At 45.0% G+C, this 17,901-nt stretch overlaps 1 protein-coding gene across 2 annotated transcripts in view; it reads right to left on the bottom strand.

Moving 5' to 3' along the window:
• LOC141003248 (insulin receptor substrate 1-B) overlaps window positions 1-17,901 on the bottom strand; it is a 48,169-nt gene that overhangs the window by 17,676 nt on the left and 12,592 nt on the right. For both annotated transcript variants that reach the window (XM_073474545.1, XM_073474544.1), the window contains one exon: window positions 14,266-17,458. In XM_073474545.1, coding sequence (XP_073330646.1) covers window positions 14,266-17,458 — 3,193 coding nt within the window. The remainder of the gene's footprint in view (window positions 1-14,265; window positions 17,459-17,901) is intronic.

Below are 17,901 nucleotides of genomic sequence, written 5' to 3' on the forward strand. Positions count from 1 at the left end.
TTAATGGGAGTTATGTCAACTTTCATGTGTTGTGCCGTTTTGTGGTTTCTTGTCTCTCTGCCCAGAAACAGATGCACATTAGCTGCTAGCTAACTCTTGTGCAGTTACTTTTAATCCTCGAAATAAACAATAACAATGAAATGAAATAAAATGACTGAAACTGCTGATAATTGAGTAGATGAAGTGGAGTCTGGCTTCATTTGGCTGTAGTGTAACTGTCCAGAAGCTGTGATAATGCACTTATAACAGCATAATATTAAAACGAGTATGATGGGACATAACTAAATAAAGTAAGGCAGCAGTTTGATGACAATATTTGGCGTGTCTGCACCACAGCTGCAACGATAAATTGAAAAGTCAAATCGAAATAAAAATACGTTTTCAAGGATTTTGATTTGTGATCACCTCTCTTTGCTTCCTGTCTCACCGTGTTTCCAAAGAGGTTGGCCAGGAGCGACTCAAGAACAGTCCTCTAGTCAAAAATTGGCTTAACCGGTCTCACTTCAGACAGTCTAGTCAGATCAAGGTTGAGTCGGGGAAAAAAGGGATTTCATGGCAGCTCCTCTGAGAATAACTTGACCTCCTTTGCAGGAGTCTTAAACCTGATTCTCACCCTGTTGTCAGCGTCAGCACTTCAGCTGACCCCGAGATCAACTCTGACCTCCTCTCATCCTCCGAACCTTCTCTACCTGATCCGTCCAGCTTCGGCTCAGCTCAAGGTGCAACACACACCCTCCAGCGCACACACAAACATGTACCGAGACCGCATGCAGCCGCATAAACAAACACTATGATAGCCAGACAGAAGTACACACACATACACTGCCTCCATGTGAGAAGTGGCTCGTTAGTAGACGTTAATCAGCTTAGTGCTCTCCAACGCCCACGGGTGCTAAGCTCTTTACAGACAAACCCAGTTAGAGAAGTAGCAGCTGAGCGATGCCATGGCCCCCGAACCCAATGAAACGCACACACACACACAGTCAGACACACACACAGATCATGGTGGAGACACGGGGAGAAACACTGCAGCGGTGTTGACATCTAGACAATCACCCGGGGGAATTTATAAGGGAGACGAAGGGGAAAAAAAGAGGCTGGGAAACAAACACGGAGCGAGAAGAACGCCGAAAACGGCACACAAAAAACTCAAATAAAGCAAAAGGAGAAGCTCAAATGTTTTCCTGGAAGAGTGTGTGAGGAAGGAGGAGGAGAAAAAAGTGAACAAATAAGAAGGAGTGTGTGTGAAAGGAGGGAAACACTCCTCCTCCTCTTGTGCCCTCAGTAACCCCGATGGGTTGGTGGGAGGCCGCTCGTTCTTTTAGCCAGCGCCCGACGCTGGCCCGGCATACATCCCATACCACAGCGCACAATAAGCGCTCTGTAGCCAGGATCATGCTCACACAGGGAGCTGGCAGGCTGCCAACGTAACACACTCACACTCAGAGGTATGTACATATAGATGGCACCACACACACACACACATACAGAAGATACAGTACATACAGTTAAAGTAGTTCAAGTCAATGTAAACTTTGTCTTCAATGCTAATTAGCAGCACTAATGTTAGCAACCAAGCAGAATATGGTCAACAGTATTACCTGCTAAACACAAGCTTGTTAGCATTGCCACTGTGAACATTTTGGCATTCAGCTCAAAGCTCAGCTGTTAGCATGGCCTAGTCTTTATGCTAATAGAAGAATAACAGCTTATCAGAATCATTATTGAATTTCATGTTGAGTTTGGGAATACACTTATGAGCTCTATTGACAAACGTTAGATGACAGTATTGATATCATTCATATCGATCTGTTAAATATGAAGCTGGAACCAGGAGACGGTTAGCTTAGCTTAGCATACAGCCTGGAAGCAGTGGGAAACAGCTCTGCCTGAGGGTAAATATTTGCCTACCATTACCTTTAAATCACACTAATTAGCATGCTAAACCTTGTTTGTTGAGCTGTAAACCAACACCTCGCGGTTGTGTGCCTCCACACACCAGTCATGTTGCTATTCCCGAACTACGCCATTTGATAATGGACCGAGTGAAGTCGACCTTCGACCTTTCTGATATAAAACATCATGACTTCATCATTAGGTGTAAAATGTTGTCAGAATTGTTGATTAATGGCCAAAACTCGGTGACGTTTGACCACCAGAGTCCAAGTGGATGTTTGAAGAAATTCCCTCTCAGCATTCTTGAGATACCGCGTTCACAGGAATGGGACGGGTGGAAGGACAGCCAGAAGGATGGACAGGTGGCCGTTGCCGGCATGGAGGCATAAAAACATGTATAGTGAGTGTGTGTTTTGCAAAATGTCAAACTATTCCCATTGGCACCACTTCAAAGAGACTTAAATACACCAATACATGTACAAATTGGCAAACTATGACATGCACACACACATTCACACACAAATTATACATTATGCAGTGAAGCAATGAGAGCTACATTGACACTTTTACACAAACACAATCTGCTTCAACAGGTGCCTCACCTTAACTTGGGAGGTGAACGCACCGCCTTCCAAGGCGATGTTTAGTTGGCAGTGATTTCTTAACACAAACCTGCCCTGCGAGTTATCTTTCCTGAGATCAGAAAATAAATCATGCACCGTATATTACATCTAATGGATGGCAACGGTTCACGGCGACCTTACAAGAGGTGCATTCATTCATTCGTTCAATCGAGCATGGCTCACGGGCCCAAACTGAAAGCTCCTTAATGTGTGGAACATAATTATGAGAAAATAAAAAGCAAGAGTCTGGTGTGAAAAATAAAAAAAAAAAATCAGACAAAAAGTCCACTGAGAGGAGGAGAAAAGACAGGAAGTGGAGGAGGAGAAAGAGAGGTTTGGAGAGCGGAGGAGAGAGGCAGAGCGGCTTTGTTCAAAATAGAATGAGAGAAATGGTATTGACAAAAGAGACAGGAGGGGTGTGTGTGTGTGTGTGTGTGTGTGTGTGTGTGTGTGTGTGTGTGTGTGTGTGTAGTTGCAGTTGATGTAGATCAGAGCCAGGGCGGTGAAGGTTACTTTGGCCATTAGTTGAGGAGCTTTTGGCTGATCCCTGCTTCCTGAGAGGTGATTGGCTCGGCTGATCTGTCTCAGCTTTTCCTATTAAGAGCAGCACAGCCTCCCCACTTGTGTGTGTGTGTGTGTGTGTGTGTGTGTGTGGGTGTGTTTGTAATTTATGTGCGTCCACTCATGCGTGTGTGTAAACCACATAGAGAAATCGAGACATTTTTACGTAGCTAAAGAGCTCTGAATTGTAAAGCAAACATGACCAGGTGTGGTAATCAAATGCTTGTATGTCACATCCAATGACAAGTTCAATGGCTGAAGTCCTGAGACACACACAAACACACACACAAACACACACTTAGTCTGTCCGGCGGCGCCTCTTTGACTGACCAAGCTGCCAGTACAATTCATTCCCCTGCCGCTGTGTTCTTCTGTGTGTGTGTGTGTGTGTGTGTGTGTGTGTCTGTGTGCCAAATGCATGTGAATAAGGCACTAGTCAGTCAAAACATGACTAGAGTACTGAGCCATTAGCCGAGGTTTTACTACCTAATTACCATTCGCTCGGCCGGGCAGCCCACCAGAAACGCACACACAAAAGGAAAAGGGGCAAGCAGGAGCTCCTGTCGAGGAGCCCTTGAGCAAGGTGTTTGAACCCTAAATACGCACAAGGGTAACAGAGGGATTTATCGCTGAAAACGAGCAATTAATCTGAATAAAGAAGCACGGCAAACGTCTCCAATTAAGACAGGATTTTCAGCGTTTTATAAAGCCAAAGGAGAGTGAAGCACAGCTCGGTCTTCACAGGACGCATTTTAGTCCCAACACCTCAAATCTTTGTTATAATTTAAGACTTAAACAGGTGGTTTCGGTCAGACAACATTCAAAATACTGAACGGGAAGCAACAAATTTAAGGGATTCTTATCAGTGAAACGTGAAAACAAAATAATAACATCAGCAGATTGACAATTAACAATGATTAACTGATTAACTGACTGTTCAGATTGCACATTTGGGTTTAGGACTATTGGTTTGACAAAAACAAGCAATACCACACCTTTAAAGACAAAACAATTAACCAGAATAAATAAGAAAATAATCTTTTAAAGTCAAATATTTCTGTCGCCATCGACCAAGGAAATCCACCGTTGGTTGGGCTCCATTAGCAGCAGTTTATCTTTAGCGTTGTGCTCACTGAATTCCTTCTAGGAAACTCCCATTTCAGATGACTTCCTGACCGGCTTATCATCAAATTATACCCGTGTTGATTTAGCCTAGATTTGCTCGACACATCTGTGTTTAACTTTTAGTTTGAACACAGCGGGCGATAAGACATTATCAGATAACGTAAGGTGTGTACGTGACAAAGTAAGTGACACCTGCCGAGCAAAGGATGGTGTGTTTCTTACACTGACGCCTGGAAACGAGATCTGATCCTCACTTTACTGGAAACACACACACACACACACACAAACATAAACACACCTTGTCCTATCAGCTGATCTGTCCCCTCTTCAGTCTTCATGTGACGAGCTGAAGAATGAAGCCACTCAGGTCCGCTGCTCTCACCCTGACCTTGTGAAATATGCCATCAGCGTCACACAAACACACACATCGTTTTCTTGCAACTATCAGCAAGATCACACCAAGCAGAAACAAACCAAGTGTGTGCGTGTGTGTGTGTGTGTCTGCTTTAAAAAAGAAAAGCTTGTGGTGGGAGATGTGCAGTGTAGCCTGGTCAAGGTCTTGGGAAGATGAGTGACTGAAAAACACAACCAGGCGGGTGATAACAGGGTAGGAGAGAGGCGAAGAAAGGGAGTGAAAAGAGTGCGAAGACGTCAGAGGCAACAAGTTTTCTTCACTGGTAATCACCACGGCAACAAACACATGACGCACACATCCATCTGTATATATCGAACATCGAACCACGCTAGGACGCAAGGTTCAACCTCCACCTTCTCCTTTTTGAGACTCTTTATAGGGATTTCACATTACGACAGTCTTTTCAATAACGATGCCCTTCACCATTCTCCACTCAGTCTCCTTCACACCCGCAGCTGAATCCTTTCACTGACGTCATCAATGTTCCCAAGACAGAAACGCTGCAGTCTTCTGTATAATTTAACAACTATAAGTTTGAGTTATTTCAGCTTCTTTCTTTTTTCTTTCCTTTCAGAACATACTTGCATAATTCATCCAAAATTGATCCTGTACATGTCTGTGATTCTCTGCAGGGCGAACTTGTTTTTTTTTTAAGTTTTGCGGTTGTTTCATTTCAAAAGCTCTTTGAGAAGTCATCGCTTGTTCTGATGTAAACACTCTCAGACTTTTTCATCAAAAAGGAGCGGATATTACGTAATGCATTGCTCATCTTTTCTACTGATGATTCAATGAAGAGGCCGTGAAAGGGCTGCAACTAAGGATTAGTTTCACGGTCGATTAATCTGTGAGCATTTTCTTGATTAATCGATTAGTTGTCGAGCCAATAAAATGTCAGATAATGTTGTTCAGTGTTTCCCAAAACCGAAGACGACGTCCTCAAATGTCTTGTTTGAGATACTCAGTATACGGTCAGAGGAGTCAAGAAAACAGAAAATATTCCAGTGTTTCCCACACATATAGTTCACTTAGGCGGGAAGCCCAGGTATATTAACAGCTGCCTGAGTGCATTCGGCGACCCATTTATTATTTCAATCTGTCCACGAGAATGACGCCATCCATGATTAATCTCTGGTTCGTCCACACACTCCCTCACCTGTCGTTATGACAACAGAGTCACGGATAGAAATCTCCTAGACGTGTTTTTTGGTTGGCTTGAACCACTTTTAAGAAGCTGCAATGAACAGCTTTAGCTTTAAAACTCATAAGCTAATGATTGTTGATTGTTAAAATAGTTTGCAATTCATTTAATGGTTCACAATTCATCGATTTATTGTTGCAGCTCGGGAGTTTGATGTCCATACAAGCAATGTACTGCCAGTCACCTCACAGCGTCATCGGCGAGACGTTTTCTTTTGGACACCGAGAATAACTCCTCACACGTCACAACTCAGCGTCTTTTATCAGAAAAGAGAGAAAAACGCTGACTTTCTTCACATTTACACCGCTTTCCTCTTCATCATCTCCACTTTCTATATTTACCTCACCTCCCGTCTTTGCTCTCCCCCTCATCAATCACCGCTTCTCTCTTTCTCCAGCCCTAAAGCTCGACCTTCCTCTTCCCACACCTTTTCTCCCCTCTGCCGAGAAGCATCGTCATCCATTCTCTGTGCTCGCCGACGTGTCCGGCTTCAATGTTTGCGTGTCAACAGCGCATTATGAAAAGACCATCTGATGTCTGTCGAAATGAGGCAAATAGTAATACAGTATGAAAGCAAATATGCGAGGGTGACGGTCAATATTAACCGACGCACGTAGGGAGAAAAAAAAAATTTCCATCCAAAGACAGAAGAGAAGGTTATGAAAAGATCAGAGTTAGGGTTCAATAATGATTACAGAGGATGGTGTATGAAGGGTCAACAAGTGCTCAGGGAGACACACACACACACACACACACACACACACACACACACACACACACACACACACACACACACACACACACACGGAGATTTAGTCTCTATTCATTGTGCAGAACCAAATCCTCCCATTTCCTCCTCTTCCTTACATTATAGTCAATGGAAGATTAGTCTGTGGCAGAGACAGTAGACCTCAGGCAACATCCTAACACAACTCCTCTACAGGCGTGACTACTTTTACTTTCAATGACCCCATCAAATTCCTCAAAGTAAGCAGATAAATTCGATTTGAATCCTTTTTAGTAACAGTTGGTGCCGTTTTGACTTCCCAGAACAGAGAAATCTACTCTGCTTCTTACAATAAGCCGTTTATGTGAGGACACTGATATTCCCTAGAGACACATCTGATCGATTTTCTGTTACGGGTTGAGGTTGTGTCGTCCATCACTGAATGTCTCATATTGTGAACTGATACTGTAACCAACGCTGCGGGAATCAAAGCCGCCCTTTCATTCACTTCCAAGATGCAGTCAAAAAGATGCGACTGTCATAATTCAGGCAGATGACTTCGCAACATGACGGCTGTGATCGATGAAGGATTATATGATTGGAGTTGTAAAATTCTTCCCATCCTAATCAAACTGCTCTCAAATGTTTTGGCATCGGATAAGTCTTCAAAAGCATTCGTACAGTCCTCAAGCCGGTCTACCTTGATCGCATTTCATCAGTTTCATTTGTACCTGAGGTAACATGCCGACACCAGAGCAGCGACTTGAACCTTCTGGCTCGTTAGAAGATCATTCATGCCAAAACTCATCAGTTTGTTCAAGCTTCTTGAAATGAAGCAGATGGATTCTCAGGGTGAGAACGGGCAAATATCTGTCCTGATACGAACCAAACATTTAAGTAAGAGGAGAACTTCTTCATCAAAACCACTGCATGCCGTCACACTCTGACATGGAACATCACCGACTACACAAAACAGTTGTCCAGGTGTCCGTCCTGTTGTTCAGTGGCTGTTACATATTCAGCACATTATTTTGACACGATGGATCTCCATGATGGCGCCAGGTGTAACTGCAAAGAGCCTTTGGGTGCTACTGCAAAGCCTGCCTGTTTTCTCACAGACTTTTATTTGCTCACACTGGTCTGTAATGGATTCATCGTTTTGTCGATAATATATAAAAAAAAAAATGTGAAAAATTCTCATCACGCTTTTCCCAGGGCCCCAACACATCATAAATGACAAAGAAAAGCAGCAAATCTCTACATTTAAGAAGCTGGAACCTGCAAATGTTTGACACTTTTACTTCTCGTTTCTAGTTTGTAGACGACTAGTCATTCAGTTTGTGTATATGGCAGCTTGATCATCTGTTACATAGCTGTATGTGTGTGTTCTTATTTTACTCCGATTACTCCTCAAGCCTTTGATTCACCTAACTGTTCAGAGGCGACGGCCTGTAATGAGACGATGCCTCTGCTCCTGCGGCGTATGCAGATGACCTCATCACATGGCCTGTGAAGTCAGTGGGAAAAAACGGCTCAGCCTTCGAGTCCTCTAATATACACACAGGCACACACACAACCTTCAAGGCTCCATGAAAACCCAAACAGAGTCGGGTTGTTGCTATGTGCGCCGCGAGTTCGGTGACTCGCTCGACAGACCACCCAAACAAAGCCGACCGGACTTCAAGAGAACTTACCGTCCTCGCCTTTAAAAAAACAAACCAGCTCCCCAAAAAGGATCCTGTACCGCCTCCATTTTATGACATCATTCAAACAAACCTGTCCGAATGTGAGTGGAGAATCTTAGACAAACACACAAATGTGGCTTTTGTTTACTCGAACTAGCGGGGAAATGGATTCGGCCTGCTGTCCTCACGTAGCCGCGCAGGTTGTTCTGCATCTTCCCATGAGGGCAAAGCAGTTATGTAATGCTGTAATTAGGCTAATGAAGGAAAGTCAAGCATGCAGTGTGTCGAAATTTGAGCTAATGACCATCTCAATGTGGATTATGCAATCATAAGATGCAGCGGTGCACCTCCCACCTCGTCCTGCTTTTCATAACCATACAATCGATTATACCACAGTCGAATCTGGCTCTCAAAAGGGGTCACACTTCATAAATGAATGCTAAATTATGGACAAGTTAACCGACAACGCCGGATTTTGTCCTCCACATGTTCTCTCCTTCACATCTGTGTGTGTTTACGCTCTGCATAAACATGAGTGGAGCTGTGTGTCACTGTGCTGCAGCTCGGTCTGCCTCCTGCGCTGGAACAAACCGGGTTAAAAAGGCACCACAGATAAACATCAGAGTGTGCACACACACATTGTGCCCTGAGCCTCACCCTCTATGGGGGTCACGTCCCGTCCACGTGGTTGTGTTTTACATAACACTACTAGTGCTGTTAGTCTAACTGAGTGTTGGCCTGGATTAGACACCCGGCAAAAAAGAAAACCTTGTCAGCTGCATAAAGAAGCAGCAGAAGGAAGACTGTGTGAAGACGGTATGTCTTCGTTACAGCATAGACTCGTTAGATACGGCCAGTTTAACGATTTAATGATCAAATAATTAAAACATTAATTATAACGTGGGTCTTATTTTCCCTGACTTGACATTGAGAGCTTAAGAGAAATGATGGCCAATCACCCAAGTCCATTCATTCAATAGGAACCTCTGTGTTTTCCAAAGTGTTTGCAGAACACCAGTCGGGAAAATTGTAACCGACTGATGAATGTAATACAGCTCTATTTATACATTTTTCACTAAGGGGAAAAGTCAGATTTCAAAAGGTCGAAATGTTTCTTCTTTATTTAAATCACATGCAACAAAAAATTGCAATAATCTCAGTCTGAGGCCCACCGGTGCAACCATTGAAAATGTGAAGTCGCACTTGACAGATTTTTTGGGTGCATGTGCGACAAACACAGTCACACCCTGGAGCCCTGAAAATGCAACTACCAAGTTAATTGCTGCGATCTGGGAACACGCAGGCACCACTCAGAGGAAGTATTATAAAATTTGATCATCTCTCACAGTTTCTAGATGTTTTTCTGCCTCATGTTTGAACTCCTGTACTTACTGTAGTTGTGCGTGAACAGTTTTCTACTGCAGTGGATTATTACTTTATTTCCAGTCACGCACATTCACTTTCTGATCACCTGACTGCTCGTGCGTCTTCTCCCACTGTGCTGCCGCGATGCTGCCATCTTCCCAAATCTCAGCAACATTCAGCACAAACACAAGAACTTACCACTACCGAAAGCAGAAATAAGACCTGCTTGCAATAAACCAGATTTATCCCTTAATTTTGTTTTTCCCATCTATAAAATTGTCGGCCCCTGATGTAAATAACTGCAATCAACTTCTTTTATCTTCAACGTTCACAGAGGAACACAGTCAGACAAACAGGGAGGGAACGGGAGTGAGTTTCGTGTCACTTCTAATTGACATGATGTGGTTGCTAAAAAGGGCATGCTTGTGTGTGATATCCTGGTTGCTTCACTAACTGACTTTAAGTATGTTTACCTTTTTTCCTGGCCCATATGACCTGAGACAGGAGGACACCACCTTACAGGAGGTGTGTGTGTGTGTGTGTGTGTGTGTGTGTGTGTGTGTGTGTGTGTGCGCCAACCAGCTACCAACTGGGCCAAGAAACCCTGCAGTGTTACCAATAAAACAACATGGGAGGGTCAGCGTTAATTTACTTTTAAATGTAGTTAGTAAGTTGATTTTCAATAGGCATTATAGTACAGATTTATTAATTTATACATTTTCTGTATTTTGCATTACTATCTGACAACTTTATTTCACTGGATTAGCTAAAAACAGACTTTCCATCTGGTTATTTCATCTTTAAAAAGCTTCTTAAATGAATTTTACTGAAAATTTAGATCACAATACTAATCACTATCCCCATACTAAATAACATATACCATAACAGAAGATTTTCTCCATATCACCCACCCCTATATGGACTAAAATCCAACTATGTGAAACTTAATTCCTCACAACCTCCCAATGTTAACTTTTTTCCTCAGAGAAACTGCATAGAGCAAAATCTTTTTTTAGCTCTGTATGAACTGATAAACTCAAAAAGTGTTTGCATATACTATGATTTTCAGACACTAGGAGAGAGTACACACGCACAAACACACACTCTGGATACTGATCCAATTAGTCAGTTATGCATGAGTTTTGCCCAATTAGCCGACAGTAAACAAATGTAAACAGTCCCGCTTCTGTGAACAACAACATGTGATTCAGAAATTAGGGAAAGCAAAACAAAAATTTTAATTTACAGTCCAACTGTAGATATTAACCATGCAACTTGGCAAAAGGAATTTTAAAGGGCTTCAGGTTATTTTGAGACTGGCATACACATCCGCTTCCAGATGGTAAAGGAATAAAGTTAAGAGACAGCTGGAAGCGTGGATAATAAAACTCTCACATGGTTTTCCTGGAGGACGTTGTGGGAGCTGTGGCTGATTTAATTTAAATTAACATTTTGGGTTGAAAATACGCCCCACTTCATGCACGAATGTCTTGGTCTTCGTTCTCCTAAAAAGGTCACGACACTCGTCCGTTATGTGGGAAATGCCAACACACACGCGCGAAGAGTGAAATATACACATTGTCTGTCTGACTGTCTCTCACACTTCAGCTGAACTTGACGCTCATAAAAAGCAAACACATCAACACACACACTCATTTACTACAACGAGACATGCAGACTACAAATGTGTGCCGCAAGGCGAAAAAAAACGCACGCATCATATTTGTTGCAGCTGATTCATTCTGATTTCATTTCTAAAAGACGTTATTTGGAGAGAAGTAGCACACCCTGCTTCTCCTCATTATCTAAATACTGAGATGTTATTTTTACACGCATTACATAACCAGAGTCAAATAAGATTGTTTTTGGCACATGTCCCACTACTGATGTTCAATTTTAGCCTTTAGGCTCTCTGTGCCAAAAGTATGCACCCCAGAGACATACACACACTCTTTCCTATACAAGCTGGTGCCTGTTGGGGGAAAAATCCCTGTAATTACTGTAGATGAGAACACTTTTAAAAAAGCCCACAGGATCCACGCAGACAAGATAATTAATCGTTTCTAAACTTGTTTATAGTAACGGATATATTGGTCGTCATGTACCATCTTTTTGCTTTTCATTTTTGTTTTTGTCTGTCTCTTCCTCTGGTTTCTGCTCTACAGCAAAAGGAAAAACGTTTCAGCGCAGCACTAAAAATCTATTTTTAAATGTCTCTGCAAGAGTTTAAAGGATGGAGTGAAACACAATGTGAAAAGGGAGGTGGACGAAAGGCATCAAGACAAAAGAAGCTTTGGTGAAAAAAGAAATCTGAACAGCAGTATGTGTTGTGAACAAAGGGGAGGGAAGGAATTTCAAAAATCCATCAGCCTAGATGTCGGCTGAGGACAAAGATTGTGAATTGATGAATAAGTGCGAGGACAAGCAGTGAAAAAGAAAAACAAAGATACAAAGACAGCAATTAAGAAACAACCAAGGTAAGACAACAACCAAGAAAGTGAGATATAGAGGCCGCAAATTATGGACTGCAAGAGAAAACAGCTTCAGGAGAGTCCACTAGTCTTGGGGCTCAGCCCTGCAGAGGCCCGCCAGCCCACCGCGGCAAAAACACTCAAACAAAAGGATCATTTATTGGAGGAGGAAAGAGGGGGAGGCGGAATGGAGGGGATGAAAGGAGGGGGAACACTGTACAGAGGCATTTGAGAGCTGTGTGAGTGAAACACTGGCCCCATCTCAACATTCACAGCCAATGTGTAACATTCTCCCCCACGCTGCCCCGCTGACATACTCAGCAGCCAGAGCCCATATGGTCCCACTGTGGTAGCCTGCTAGCATTTATATTTAAAATACACACCCGCCTGCTTCCACCAACATGGCCTCCATTTCCCAATAAAACCAACACAGCAGCGACTTATGGATGCAGCCTGATGGTTCATTTCCATCTGTGAAAACCAACTGTTGAGCTCAGCCTTACTCCGCTCACCGCAAGATCCCATGATGAATTTCGCTAATGCCCTACATTTTTCATTAAATCCAACTGTGGAGCCGGGCTATGAGATGTTTGCCACAGAAACCCATGAGGTTTAAGTCTAACACAACCTACGGTACAAATCATGCGGAGGCTTGCAGGGCTACATAAACAACAAGGCTTGGCAGGATGCATTCATCACAAGAGCCTCACTGTGGAAGGTTAAGTAAGACTACTGAGTGTTTTACTGATGCATATAAATCCACATCTCCATTTAAATGCTGCCTCTATCTGCTTAAGCTGCGGGCGTCTATTTCTTAACAGCCCAATTTGGTGCAGACAGTGGCTCAAAGAGAATGTTTTTCGATGAAGAAACGTCTCGCAGTGACCTAGTTGAGGCATTGTTTAGCTGCGGTGGTCCCCCACAGCTAGAAAACTGCCCCGCACAGCAGGGAAAAAATGTAAATACAATGCTAATTCATCATCTGGCCTTGGTGACCTTGCTTCCTTACAAGAAAAAGTTGCAGTTATGGCGTAAATGTAGATTTTTGTGCATGCAATCAGAGAAAATAAAACAGCACAAAAACCACAACGTTCCACTTGAATTAAGCACACATATCATATTTATCAATTTTTATAGCCACATCTACAAACCTGGCAACCCTACTTGAATGATTGCATATTTTCCTTTATAACATCATTATAATTTTAAAGTTTTATGTAAACTCATAAAATAACAGAAAAGCTGAGGTGTGAAGAATAATCATTTTTCTCCTCCATTGGTTTCGTCTACTCATGCCACATCGGAGGATCTTAGCTTGACAGGTCAATGGAAAACTGGGTCAAAGTTCAACTTTATTGAACTTGGAGTACAATGCTTCAATGGTGGGTCTGAATGGTTTTCTTTGCTAAGAGTTAGACTGCAGTGAGATGTTTGAGACAGCTTTTCTCATTGGCAAACACAAGCTCATCTGGAGCAGAAGGATTCTGCTACTTGTCATATGCTGTCATGAACGTATAAATAACACTGAACGGAAAACGGAGGTACCTGAATGCTTACCAACCATTCAAGAATTCTCAAAAGGATCTACAGTAATTTCCATAACATCGATTTTAATTGGTATTCCAATAGGTTGTCTGGCCTTGAGCAGCTTATATAATCACATAAGGTGAGTACACATATGCCTTTGGAGGGCCCAGAGAAGCAAATCTATTTATGAAATGTCAGAGCAGCCAATCTATATCTCATATTGTGGTCATGCAGACAGTCATACAAATCAAACTGGTGTCTATATTCTAATCTGGCGTCAGGTGAAGTTTCATTACAAGCAGAGATGGAGAGCTGTGCTCTATTGGATTATCCTGAGCTTTTTCTTTTACATAAGAATACTGTGACAGAGCACAAGTAGGAAAGGAAAGGGCACAAACTCAACAAAAGCAGTGATAGTAGTCTGACCAATGTATCAAAATCGACCTATATTCCCCAATCTTCGGCTTACATTCAGAAAAAGATATCTGGGGTGATTAGTTATTATTAAATTCCCAATTTAAGCTTACTGTTTCAGTGTACTGACGTCATTTTGGACAATAAAGTTTACGGATTGACCCAAAATTCCAGCATTGGTCAGACTCTAGATCACAAGGAAAACTAAAGAGACACGATGCTAGACACAATCCAACAAAGAATAGAAGCAACTCTCACCTGTTCCCTCCTTGTTTCCATTCTGATGTGTCCGCAGCTCCTCTGATTTGTAGAAGTCGATGCTGGCGTAAGTGTTGAGGCTGGAGTTGCTACTGCTGTTGCTGACTGCCGCGCTCACTCCCCCGACCCCCGACCCTCCACCCAGTACAGAGAAGAGGCGAGAGGTGGCCTGGCTACCTGAGGGTCCATCCAGACCCAAAAGGGGGCTTTCTTTGTTGGCCAAGTCCAAGTCTATGTAGTTAAGGCCTTGCTCCGTGGACGAAGTGTTTGTGGGGAGGGACTGCTGTCCAGGGAGAGTGAACTGAGCAGGGTTATCAGTCACAGCACCGTTCCCCCACAGCATGCTGTCGAAGCCCAGCCGGCGGGCCACAGCTTGGGCATGTTCCGGAAAGAGGGAGGCGGTGGAAGAAGAGGAAGTAGAGGTAGAGGTGGGGAGGGAAGGTGAGGCAAGGAAGGTTTCTGAGCAGTGGCGTCTGCGTCCTTGGGGGTCTGCCCGGATAACTTTAGCCCCATGATCTGGGTTGGGTCCTGGTTTGGCTAGGGGGAAGTCTAGACCCCGTGATAGCACTGGAGCAGAAGGATCAGTCCTGGTGGGGGAAGGGGCTTTGGGGGAGACACAGGATGATGACCTAGGGACGGTGTTGCTATTCAAGCTGAAGGCCATCTCCGTGTAGTCTCCACAGGATGTTGGAGACTCAGACTCGCTCACTGATGGGACACTTTCTCTACTTTTCCGAAGTGGGACCTCAGCCACTTCAGCTGCCTCTTCACGAGGGCTGGTAGTACCCTCATCGCATGCTTTGGGGGCATGAGCAAGAGTTGGAGGCGTGGGAGGGGTGTGGAAAGAAGGGAAAACTAGAGGAGTAAGGGAGAGGGGTGAGGGGGACGGAGAAGGGCCCAAGTCCATGTTGACATACTCAGAGGCAGCTGGGGGAGTGATGGGGGCAGAGGGGCTACGGGAGAGGGGGATAAAGTTCCCTAAGCAAGAAGTTGGCCTGTGTTGAGGATGCTTGCTGCTTGAGCCATGAGGCAATGATAAGCCATGCCTGAGACCCCTGCCACGTCCTCCTGCAACCCCAGTCTGGCTGCTCTTTTCCCCTTTAAATTCAATGCTAACATACTCCCCAGGGCTCTTAGGTTCTGGGGGCAGGGGGTTCTCACGGACCCTGGGAAGGGTGTTAGCCTTGGATACATCAACAAACAGGCTCACCGGTCTACTTCTAGTATGGTTACCCTGCTTGGACAACCCACCAGAGCCCCGTCTCTGTTGGAGCTTACTCCCGTCTTTGGACTGAGCTCCCCCAGCCATGGTGCTTACTGCCTGGGTAGCTCGGTCCTCGCTCTCTCCGAGGCTCTCACTGCTAGCTGAGCTGGACGAGTACGAGGAGGAGGAGAGTGACAGGTGGCGTCCAATCATTGAATTGCCTGCTGCTGGTTGCTCTTGGCGCCCTCCCATAGTCCTACCTCCACCCATGCCCCTACTACAACTCCCATTGGGTCTTCTGCCTCGTCCAGGTCCATCATCAAAGTGTCCAGCAGAGGGGTTGTGTTTGTAAGACCTGGGAAGTGAATAGTAAGAATACACCATCTTGGGGGCTTGCTGTTGAGAAATGTTCTCCAAATGACCGGTGTGCTCAGGAGGTGGGGGGCTGCCATTTACAGAACGTGCGCTGATTGGAGACATGTTCATATAGTCACTTCCTGCCCTGCTGTCTGCACTGCCACTGCCCACCCAAGCCCCTCCAGAGAGACCTCCACGCTGGTCAGGTGAGCAGCTGCTATTGGGGGACATTATCATATAGCCATCAGAGGCTGGTGGAGGGCGAATCTGTTGTGGAGGGGATACGCTGTTGTTGGGGGTCATGGCCATGTAATCATCAGCAGGTTTGGAATCAGAGTCTGGGACAGAGACTGCCATTGACTGGGACAAGGTTACTGGAGGCTGAGTGACCCCAGGAAGCATGGACATGTACCCATTGTCCACACCTAAATCTACATTACCACTTGCTCCTCCACCCCCTTCACTCTTGAACTCACCAGCAACATCCAAGTACCCTCCTCCTCCCCCTGCTGACCCAGGACCCATGACAGATTCCCTCTGTGTAGAAGAAGAGGTGGAACTAAAGGACTCGCGGCTGGTGCTCCTCGACATGATTGCATAATCAGCTGAATCTTCATCTGCTGGCTCCTCAGCTCTGCGCTGACGTGGGGCCAGCCTCTCCAGGGCCATGGGAGGTAATGAAGCCCGCTTGCTCAGCAGCCTGCGTTCAGCTTCACATTCGCGGCTAGAGGAGCGCCGCAGCACTCTCCTAGTCTGGGGTTGGGAGCCACAGCCTGGTGTTCCTGGTGCTGGCAGGGAGCTGGATGTCAAGCTCCCTTGATTACTACTGCCACCACCACCACCACCACCACTACGTTGGCCCATTAGGATATAGTTGGCTCCCTCCTCGCCAAGAGACTGGCTGCCAGCGCTACCAACAGAACTTCCAGGGAGGCTTGGGGAGGGGAGGAGCGTGTGATCCCCAGGACTAGATCCATACTCGTCTGAGGAGCCATAGTCACTGGGTGAGCCCGAGACAGACGCGTGATGGGAGGCGACACGACTGTAAGCACCAGACGGACCAGCACTAGTCGAGGATGTTACGCCTCCAAACTCAGAACCATGCCCAGAGCTAGAGGAGAGGCTTGGGGCTGGTGAGGGTGCTGGGGTGGAGATGGAGCGCATCAACCCAAGAGGAGTTTTAGCAGCTGTGGTGGGGGCTGAACGGGCCGATTTCGACCTGAGGATTGGGGTGGTTGAGCAGGAGCCATTGGTGGAGGGGCTTGAGCTCACCCCTTGGAGCGATGTAGTCCCTGCCATCCCTTCGTCAACCTTCCCCCCATCACTGGCAGTGCGAGACCTTGGGAAGCTATGACGAGGCGTGGGAGAGGCATTAGCACTGCTGACCCCTGCTCCACCGTTAGCACCGCCAGGTGGCTCAGTTCGGGGCCGGCGGGTGAAGCCCACCTGGCTGGGTGGAGGGTTTGGGTGATGGCGGCGTGAGGGAACACTGATGGGGTTAGAAGCAGTAGCACCGCCTCCCGGGCCAGAGTTTGACTGAGACTTGCTGCGCTGGCGGAACTCCTCGCTCAGTGCCTTCATGGCCTCCAGCAAGGTTTCATGCATGTTCTGGGCCACCACCGAATCATCCACCTGAGAAATGTCACAAAAACCCTCTTAAACATTATGTCTCAATGAATTCTAGATTTACTTGTGTATTTATTCTTCGCAACTAATCAAACCACACAGAATTAAACATATTTTTGGACATTTAGATTTAAAATCATGTGTGTGTTTCAATTACATTTTTATTTAAGGAGTATGTTTAAATTAGCAAGACTCAAATACTGGTTGGTTGGTTTGGTTAATTTACAACATCCTTCTGGGTTCAATTTAACAACAGGAAAAAGTTTTTTTTGCAAATGTAGTGAGTTTTACAATCTAAACTGCTCATGTCTAGGCACTAAAAAAGCTTTAAGTTACTGTCAAGCAACAACCTATATAAATTGGACCATAATGCAGGGTTACTCTCCCTCTACCTAACTATAACTCTAACTCCAACGTTGGGTAACTTTGCAGTTTCTCTGACTGGTGAT

This window comes from Pagrus major, chromosome 10 (genome assembly GCF_040436345.1).
Source record: "Pagrus major chromosome 10, Pma_NU_1.0".
In the NCBI taxonomy this organism is placed as follows: Eukaryota; Metazoa; Chordata; class Actinopteri; order Spariformes; family Sparidae; genus Pagrus; species Pagrus major.